The 10,691-nt window shown below is 32.6% G+C and overlaps 1 protein-coding gene across 1 annotated transcript; it reads left to right on the forward strand.

The window, feature by feature from the left end:
* The first annotated feature begins 382 nt into the window (after positions 1–382).
* On the forward strand, positions 383–8,395 carry LOC107448692 (uncharacterized). The gene is made up of 6 exons (XM_043044707.2): positions 383–529; positions 595–782; positions 3,118–3,259; positions 4,089–4,222; positions 6,153–6,330; positions 7,649–8,395. Exons 1-6 carry the CDS (start codon positions 512–514, stop codon positions 8,273–8,275), a joined length of 1,287 nt encoding a protein of 428 aa, XP_042900641.1. The 5' UTR covers positions 383–511; the 3' UTR covers positions 8,276–8,395.
* Positions 8,396–10,691: the final 2,296 nt, after the last annotated feature.

The following is a 10,691-nucleotide window of genomic DNA, read 5'->3' on the forward strand; positions in this document are numbered from 1 at the left end:
TTCTAGTTTTAATAGTAGCGATTCTGAAATCATTGCAATTGGATTGTGATATTTACATACAAATGCTTTTAGTATTATATTGGTTTTAAAACTGGAAAGAAGCTTTAAACTTACATTCATTTTGGTCGGTGTAAAATTTCAATGGGTGAATAGAATATAATTTCTTAAAGCTCAAACATGATCTTTCAATTTGAGCCAACAGTTTTGTAATGTAAAATCTTCCAAAGCATTTACTGCTAAAATAAATATTGTTTAGTACAGAAGTTTTGTTATTATTTTGTCATATCCTTTCTGCAATTTCCGATTTTTGAGGTCGACTGCAAAGCTATACCGTATCGTCTGATCTTCTAATCAGCTATTATCTTTTTTCGCAACCTACTCGTTAAAGATAGTGATTTCTTAAAAATTGTCTCCTTTGATAAAAGTGGATATATTACACATACTGATAAAGTTACATCCTCTCAATTCCGGAAACATGTGATTTTATTTACTTAATTAAAGAATATCATCAATGGAGTCACGTTTGAAGGTAAGAGGAATATCACACACAAAATTCATATAGCTGCCAATNATATATATATATGCTTTTTTCAGGTAGTTGTTATAGGTGCAGGTGCAGCTGGCTTATGTGCAGTGAGACATTTATTATCGGATCCGGACCACTTTGAGTTCGATGCTTTCGAGCAGAAACATTACATAGGAGGTATATGGAATTATTCGGAAAAAGTTGGCTCTGATGAATATGGTTTACGAAATGAATCAAGCATCTATAAAAACCTATTGTATGTATCACTGATGTATGATGTTAGCTTCACAACTAAAACTGCATAAATGAAGAGTTTATTACAAGATAGGGAAAAGCTACATTTTCAACGTTTTTAGACTTTTTGAAAAAATGAGTGCAACAGGGCTGCTAAACTTCCTACGCTTTTCGGAAAAACAGTATTAATGGTCGCTAAGTTTATTTTTAGATGTTGTTTTTCTTTCTTTTGTAAATAAGTAACTTTCCACACCACTACACGGAAATGATTTAAACGTTCATAGTAAAGGTCACTTTGTTCTAGTTCTTTTGTCGTTAGATTCTATAAAATGTTGCCAAGATTTCCAAAATATTTTGCCTGTATGAAATATTTTACAAAAATCATAATAGTTGTTAGTCCTGTTGCAAGTTTATCGAAATTATATTAAATTGCAAGTAAATTAAGTTAAATCTGAAATTATTCGCAGCACTTTATTAGACATTTACTACCACTTTTAACTTTTTTGAAATTTTAATTTATCAGAGTCTCCTAATAAGATCTTTCAGTGAAAGCTGTAATGTATGGCTGGTTGGGTAGATATGTAATAAAATGTAAATGATACATTTCTTCAGAATATTACAACACTCAGAAAATTTATTAGATCAGACTCAGAAGATTTTAGGTAGGTGAACTGTATTTTGACATTACTTATAGCAGTGTTTCCCAAACTTATGACTTTTGTGTACCCCTTCTAAATTTTTCGTAACACTGTGTACCACTGATAAAAAAATGACTGTATTTTTTACCATAAAAAATTGCACGAAAGTTAAAAGTCACAACTAGCTGTTGACACCACTAAATATTAACTGTTAACTCTGCAAAAAGTAGCCAATAGAAAAATACGTAATCGTAAATTTTCATGGCTAGCTTTGTTTTTGAATAAAAGTTTTTAAAACTTTCGTTCGTTGCAAGATATTTCTCATAAGAACGCGTACCCCCTCTAAACTGTTCCCGTACCCCTGGGGGTACGCGTACCACACTTTGGGAAACACTGACTTATAGAATCATATATTCTGGCTTAACATATGTCTGCATTCTGAACACTTCAAAAAAAATTTTTAAAAAATCTTGTTACTTTAATCAAGAAGTTCTAATCATTTGGAGTAATTTATGTTAACAAATTTTTATCTTAAAAAAATCTCATAAACAAGGATGCCATGAGCAATTAAAAATGAAAAAAGTGGTGACAACTAATGAATATGGTTTACAAATTAATGAATATGGTCAAGTAGAAATTTTTTCTAACGCATTTCTTTCAATTTAGCATTCAAAGTGAATACAAAGAAGAAGAAAAAAAATTTGTCTTAAATATGAACAATTTACAATGTAAGTCATGGTGGTAGTTACGATTTTGAAATTAAATAGATTAAATAAATAAATATGAAAAAGAGTTTCGTACATGTTCTACTTTTAAGACTTCTTACATTTTTAGTCACTCCTGGGATCTCTACGTGGCTCTTAAAATGTTGGCTGAATTACCAAAAATTCTGAAAGCTTTAGTATTTAAATGTCTACTACTCTATAAAATATTTTACAAAAATCGTAGTAGTTTGCAGGTCTGCATTTGTTAAGAGGATAATTTTGCCAACATTTCACACCCACGATATTCACTTCGACAATCATATTACAGTAGTACAATCTTTTTTACACCTTAGTTTTATCTATTAATAATACAAACTTGTTGAAAAACCTCTCTCGAATTTTTCTTTTATTTATTTAGAATTAATAATTTAAAATACTGGTAGACAGAACAGGATATTTAAATTTTTTTTATACATACATAACGACGAAGACAGCGTACGTACTACTACTTTTGATTAACACTTATGTAAGTATGACTAGCAAATCTTCGTATTTTAATTGTTGACAATGATAGTTTACTTCTCTTGAAATAAAGGTGGAAAGAAAATGTTTTTACTTCCGGTATTTTATATTAATCGAAAAACGTCAGTCGGGATTTAAATTTATTTCACGACTGTTATAATGCAATCTATAAAAAAAAAAAAAAAATTTAAGTAAATTTTTGTATTTTTATAGCTAGTTTTTAAGTTTTTTTTTTGAAACATTATTATATTTTGTCAGTTTTAAAACTGTTGAAATAGTTTTCGAAGTTTCAAACATATCTGTGAAGAATTTCAGGCTCAGATACTCTTTACATTTAACAAAAAAAAAGTTTAATTATTTTCGATGTACTTGAAAAGTATTTCGAAATCTCTGATTTTATGTCAAATTGTGAAGAAAAAAAATATTGAAATTTCACTTAGTTTTGATTGTTTTGTGAATTTAAGAAATATGTTTTACAATTTTTTTTTTCCAGAACGAACATACCAAAAGAGACAATGGCCTTTCCAGATTTTCCATTTCCACACCACGGTGGCTGCTCTTATATTCACCATACACAAGTACTGCAGTACTTACGAGATTATTCTGAGCATTTTGACCTGCATAATCATATTAATGTAAGTTAAAGTTAAACCTGTTTACCCTTTCTAATATCTTGGATGCTTTCCTCTAGGAGTCTTGTCTCTAATATCTTATTGTCCCGCTGAATTATTAAGATGACCAGAGTAACAACAAAACTAAAAAGCTGATAGTAAAGTTTCTGAGAAACATTCGATAACTCACCGCTTTACCTTTCAAATCATTTAAAAAAAATCTGTTAGAGCAGGGCTGTTTTCCCATTAAAATGTAAGCAAATTGTTTTATAGTCCTTCTGTTCCATTGTTTTATAATAAATAATTCAACTATTAATTGTTATTGTGTAAGAGGTTATTGTTCAACTTTTTTAAACTGCGGCCCGCCAGGTGATCAGTGACCGGAATTCTGGCCCGTGGGCTCTTTGCAGTCGGACAGCCCTGTGTTAGAGTATCTCCGCCTAGAATTTCTGTTCCATAAAATATTAAATTAGACGAGTAAAATATACGAGTTTTCGAAGATCCTTTTCCAATTATCGTATTGGAAGCCCTTAAAAACGTAACGTTCGTAACAGATAATCTGCAGATAATTTTTCATCTCATTCAATAAAAGAAAATGCTGAAAGAGAGTTAGGAAAGATCAAAAGAACAAAAAATTCTTTCTGTTCTTATTCACAGAAAAAACAATTTTAAAATAATAATTTGTGGCTAATATAAGCTATAGAAAATTGGCGATCTTCATTATTTCAAAATTTGCATTATCGATGGTCATTGCGAAACACTGTATGCATCATGTTGATTTAGGAAAATTAATATATTCTTTGATTATTATTTTGAATTTAAGTCTCCAATTGTTTAAAATTTTTATAATTAGTTTCACAAGATGGTGATGCACGTTAAACCATTGAAAAGTTCAGATGAGAGAGTAAAGTGGCGCGTCACATATTCTGATGTAGTGACGAAAGAAAGAGAAACTAAGATGTATGATGCTGTGATGGTATGTAACGGGTGAGTTCGGTTTCCTTTATTTTTGTTGCCAAGTGACGCACTTCAACCTTTTGCACTTTAATGACACTTATATGGTAACATCAAAATACACCACTCTAAAACCTAAAATTTTTATTTCTTAATAATTAAAAATATAATTGTATGAATTTTAGAAATTATTTGAACATAGTATAAATGATTATACTATGTTCAAATAATAGTACGTACTATAAATGATTTGTGTGTGGGTGGCGCAGTTGGTTTGTCGTCGGCCTTCTGAGCCCAAGTCTGCGGGTTCGATCCCCGGCCCAGACACCGGATTCTCGGGATGCAGAAAATCCTCAGCGGCCATGTCGTATGATTATGCGGAATGTAAAAGATCCCTGGAGTGCCTTATTGGCTCTTGGCATTTCCGGCAAAATTAAATTCCTAGTGCACTTTAGCATCCAAATAGAGTCTCGGTGCTGCCCTCTAGTGTGGCAGAAAGTAGACGTCCAAATTAACAAGACCAACGGTATCTCACCCATTGTGGTGGTACTATAAGAATGGATACCACCTCTGGTGAACGCACTAGGTCTGCTCATCGGCAAGACCGATTGTGCAGCTCATTGGAAATTAAAAAAAAGTATAAATGATTATGTGTTTACATTTTTTCAAACAGCATATAAAATTTCTCGATGCGCAAAAGGTTGATATAAGGGTTTGTCCTAACGGAAAGTGGAAATACAGTAGCAATAGCAACATGACCCTTCAAAGTCATAAACTGAGCTTAGTGAAGTACACAGCAGATTGTGTTTAACTGATTAAACAGTTCGCATGAGAACATTTAAAAAGAATGTAAAGTCCTGCTGAGATGGATGTGTCCAGAACAGAACAATTCGTAGTAGTAGAATGTGAGCGTAATGAGGACTTCTACAGTAAAATGTTTGATGTTTATGGCAAACATTATTTAAGACTAACGGCTACTCAAATGACGAAAAAGTTCTTATGAAGGGTGTACACATACCACATTTTTTGAGATCTAGGGCAGGGATGGGCACATTTTTTTTGTCGAAGGCAAAAAATCGGGAGAAAAAAATATTTGGATGGGCCGAGGAAAAACTTCTAACATAAAAAATTAAAAATAAAAAGAAGAAAAAAAAAACGATATACAAGTTTCAATTTGAATATTTAATGAGACGAATGAAATTTCGATTTCATTTTTAAAAGTTCCTTACATTGAGGTTCGGAATGAAATGTGCTTATTTTAAGAAATGAGGCTAAATGCTTGTCTGTTAGTCTACTTCTGATGCGATTTTTTCTAAGGTTCATAGTTGAAAACACTTGTTCACACATATAAGATGTAGCAAACATAGCACACGATTTTCTGGGCATGAGATATTAAGTTTTGGAAACAACTTTTGATAATGATTTGTAGAACTCAAACTTTGGCATATTTAAAAACAACTGCTTCAGAGGATTGTTAGATTGCAACTCAATTAATTCAAGCTGCAAATCTGATATATTTTCAAGTACAGAATTGAACTTATCGTTCAAAAAAAAAAATTTAATTAATAAAATAAAAATTGTTTGAAGAAAAAAGTGTAAATATATCCCTAAAAATTCAAAATGGAATATTTATGCAATGAAACCATGAATTGATTCTAATGCGTATAAAATATGTGTTATTAATAAGCAAACGAAGGAAAAATGAATAAATATATAAATAAACCTATAACAGTGAAAGAATAATCAAAATATGTGATTACATCCGTTCCAAAAAAAATTTCACTTTACCACAACATTAAAAATGGTGTCAGCTATACACCTAAATATTTTACAGTGCATTCCGTCTTTCTGAAGTGAAATTTTAATACCTGTATTACTTTTGTAAGATATCAATGTTTATCCTATTTTCCAAGCGTTATAAATGTGCATGATGTATTTATTTATTTATTTTTCTCGTTTAAAGCCGTCATAGCGTACCTAATATGCCTGAAATACCTGGAATCGATGACTTCCAAGGAATTATGATGCACAGTCATGCTTACAGAGAAAATACTCCATTTAAGGACTTGAAAGTAGCTGTTTTGGGAGCTGGACCTTCTGGTGAAGACATCGGTTTTGAAATTGCTGAAGTGGCGAAGGAGGTGAGAATCAATGACTTTTCAGACTCCTTAGCCTCCCAATGGTATGACCCCAGGTTCGAATCCCAGTGGTGGCTGGTTGATACGAATTATGTTCCCGGCTCGCACCGACAACTGTGCTGACGTAAACTATTCTCAGTGGTAACGGACGGGTTAGAATCGCTTTGCTGTCTGGCTAACTATGGAAGGTTTTCCTCACCAAAATAAATGCGGGTTAGTTCCTTCAAAAAGTTCTCCACGAAGGGTAGCTTGTTTCAATGCTTGATCCAAAAATTATCTTATTCCCTACGTTGGCTTATAAAATATAAGGATACGAAATTAAATATCCTAAGTCGCATACTCAGTTGTTGTTGTTAATTTACGTCGCACTAGAGCTGACTAGAGCTGCACAATGGGCTATTGACGACGGTCTGGGAAACATCCCGGAGGATGATCCGAAGACATGCCATCACAATTTTGATCTTGTCCGGAGNACGACCTGCGCGCGAAGTCGAGCACTTTACGGTAGCACAGTTTAACGAGGACCAATACCGCACACCCTCGGTCCCTACGCAGACTGATTCAAGTGGTCACCCACCCGCACACTGACCGTAGCCAGTGATGCTTGACTTCGGTGATCTGCTGGGAACCGAGTCTTAACGATCAGTCCACTGCGGGACTGCATACTCAGAATTAGGTTGGCTACTCAATGCCAGTTATAAAATAAAAAATAAATAAAGTGGTGAAAAAAATTAGACCAACGTCGATATTTAAATATTTTTTTATTCACCACTGCTTATAATTTTTCCGCTGGGATAGCCTGGTTGGTAGGGAGTTGGATCCATGTCCAAGAGATCGTGTGTTCGATCCCTTCCTGTCGAGGACTCACCGTGTACAAAGTGATGACTGGTGCGCGCTAAATCTGTAGGAGTCAAAAAGTACTCAAAGTTCCCGTAACAAATCAATATCTTTGGGGGACAAGATCGTGATCTAGATCAGGTCAAAATTACAATCTGCGAATGGATGGGTGATGTGTGAGTGTTCTCTCCATGTAAAACGGCCTTTGCTTCACTGGCCAGCTAATATTCATTGATCTGAAGCAGAGGGTGTATTTCTTGCTGGCATTGAAGATCGAAACACTATCGTTCTTAAAGCCATCACAGTTCTAACTATATTGCTTTCTCTTAACTTGCTGGAAACCTAGGAAGCCGCAACGAATTTACGCTTTACATGCGGACTTACCGTTTGACAATTAGCAACACTAGATGGAATTAAAAACTGCACCCAGTTGATAAGAAATTAAAATTTATCCAATGAAGTAATGCTTTTTATTGTTTCTTAGGTGATTTTGAGTCATAATTCAAAGCTGAAAACGTGTCCCTTGCCAAAGAATATGATTCAAGTAAAAGGAGTTAATCGTGTGAACAAATCATCGGTAGAACTTATTGATGGGCAAACTTATGAATGTGATGCAATCGTCTTATGTACTGGTTATCTGGTGGATTATTCTTTCCTGGATCCCAGCTGCAATCTACAGATACAAGACCAAAGGATAACTCCGCTTTACTTCCATACATTCCATATTGACTACCCAACACTGGCCATATGGGCTGTGACCAGATATATCCTGCCATTCCCTGTCTATGACCAGCAAGTGAAGGTCTTTTTGAAATATCTGAAAGGAGATGTAGCTCTCCCGAGTGCAGAGGAGATGAGAAGAGAAGAGGAGAGAGATTTCAAGTGGAGATTGGACATGGGTTTTAAACCGAATCACGCTCACGACTTGCTGAATGAACGCCTGTGGAAGTTCGATGATGGTTTTAGTGAACTTGGTCAAATCGATCCCATTCCAAATAGCATTCGAAACTTGATCCGGCAAGTTATAAAAGAAAGGGATGTCAACTTGATGAATTACAAAGAAAAGAATTACGCATTGGTTGATAACGAGACATTTGTTGAACTGGGCTGAAGTTTATATCCTAGTTAATCTTATTTCTTGATTTTTCCTCACTAAGCATCAATGATAAAGAACTGTCCCCTTCTTGACTATTGAACAGATTCGAAATAAAAGAGAATTTTGTGTTTACAATGATTTTCTCTTTAGTTGATAATAAAATGCTTGTCTAACCAAATTGAAATTGAGGCTTAAGGGGACACTAGACATTCAAAACTAAACAAAACAAAAAAAGCAATTTTTTTTCTATCATTTTCAAATTTTAACAGAACATCAATTCAAATTTTAAAAGGATTTCTTTAAAACCCTAATCATAATTTAAGATCATGATTAATAGTCTATCTGACCTTTTATATGTCAATTTAAAATTTATAGTATATGGTAGAGGTGGACAAAAATATTTTTAAAAAAATTCTAATACACTTAACTACCTTAGCAGCAAAATAACTTCAGGTTATAACAACTAATAACTTCGAAAAACACAGATCATTTTAAGTACAAAATACATAGAATGAAATCAAAAAATTATGTGTGTGTTAGTATACTGGTGCGAGTATTCGATATACCATAAAAATACGAAATTCAACATGAAGCTAAATGAATATAACTTAAAACAAATTACGAAGCTTAATTTTTTTCATTGGTTTATCTGAAGCTATTGTTTGAAATTTNGGAAACTTCCGGATCACTGTTAACGAAAAATCCGGAAATCCGGATTTTTTCCGGAGCACAATCAGCCCTGGTATAATACTCAATAACTCAAGTGAACTATGTCATAAAATTAGTATTTCTAAATTTATTTATCCGAAACATACGTGTTTATTTTGCTTATAGTTATGATTTTAAACGGTGTAACTTTAAAATCTACGGTAATTGGAATAAATAAAAAATAATTATACCGGAAAACAAAATGAGGAAAAATGGCACTGATTCTCTGAGGAGAAACGTTATCATCATTAACGCCAATGATAATTAATTGTGGTAATAGTCACTAATCGAAGTTAAAAAATAAGCTATGCCCTAGTAATCAAAATCAATGGTAGAAATTCATTTAAGAAAATGTATTATTTACGTCAACGATACTGATTAAAATTGGTATTAGATACTTAAGGAAAGATTTTAAGAAGCGATGTTTGCTAGCTAATAATTCTAATTGAGCATTCTGTAATACTCAATAATTTTTTATTCGTTATGGCAGATTATCTGAATAAACAACATGATCGTGGTAGTACAAGTGAACTATGACATAAAATTAGTATTTCTAAATTTATTTATCCGAAACCTACGTGTTTATTTTGCTTATCGTTATGCTTCTAAACGGTGTTACTTTAAAGATAAATAATTTAAAATCTACGGTATTTGAAATAAATAAAAAAAATTATACTGGAAAACAAAATGAGGAAAAATGGTACTGATTCTCTGAGAAGAAACGTAATCATCATTAAGGCCAATGATGATTAATTATGGTAATGGCCACTAATCGAAGATAAAAAATAAGCTATGCCGTAGTAATAAAAATCAAGGAGAAACGGTAATAATTCATTTAAGAGAACGTCTTATTTACGTCAAGGATAATGATTAAAACTGGTATTTGGTACTTAAGGAAATAAAAAATAAGCCAAGTACTAATTTGCAGAGTTGCCACAAGAGACTAATTAACTTCAAAATTTTATGAAAAAGATTAAAATGAGCAACTTTTTTTAGCATATGTTATCATTTTACCAATGTAGGTGTATGCTAAGGTTTTTATTTGAAGTATAAATAATTTCAAATGCAAGTCGCAGTAGTAGTAACGATTGAATAATTATAGGTTTTAAATAAATAAAAATAAATTGAGTTTCTACCACTTTTTACATTTTTAGTTCCTTATGGCATCCCTGTATTCGTCATATAAAACCGCATAAGTCGTCATCGATTATTGACACCAATGATGCTTAATTTTTAAAAAATACCGCATATACTTTTATGCATGTATACTAGCTAAAAATAGCTTCATTAAGATTTTTTTAATTATCGGGATAACGCGGGTATTATATGACAGTGTCTTTGTATCGATAGTGTAGTGCAAGTTTATCGATATACTGCGACTAATTTAGGGGTGCACAACCTTTTTCAGTGAAGGGCCACATGCACAGCAGATTGACCAATGAAGGGCCGCATGCCAAAGTGTTTAGACCGACATATTGAAAGCAATTGTTGGTGGTGATTGTTATATAAACATCATTGTTTATATAACACTAAATTCTTTTTGTCGGTTAACCTTGTAATCTCTTTGCAGAAAATACAATACTTTAAAACGTTTAAAATTAGAAAATGCAAAACTGATTACTTAAGAAGGAAAACAGAATTCGAAAATCAGAATCAATTTATCGGAAAAAATTTAGATAAATTGAAATAATTAAAAAACTATGGAAAAATTGAAATTTTTTTT

This window comes from Parasteatoda tepidariorum, chromosome 10, assembly GCF_043381705.1.
Source record: "Parasteatoda tepidariorum isolate YZ-2023 chromosome 10, CAS_Ptep_4.0, whole genome shotgun sequence".
In the NCBI taxonomy this organism is placed as follows: Eukaryota; Metazoa; Arthropoda; class Arachnida; order Araneae; family Theridiidae; genus Parasteatoda; species Parasteatoda tepidariorum.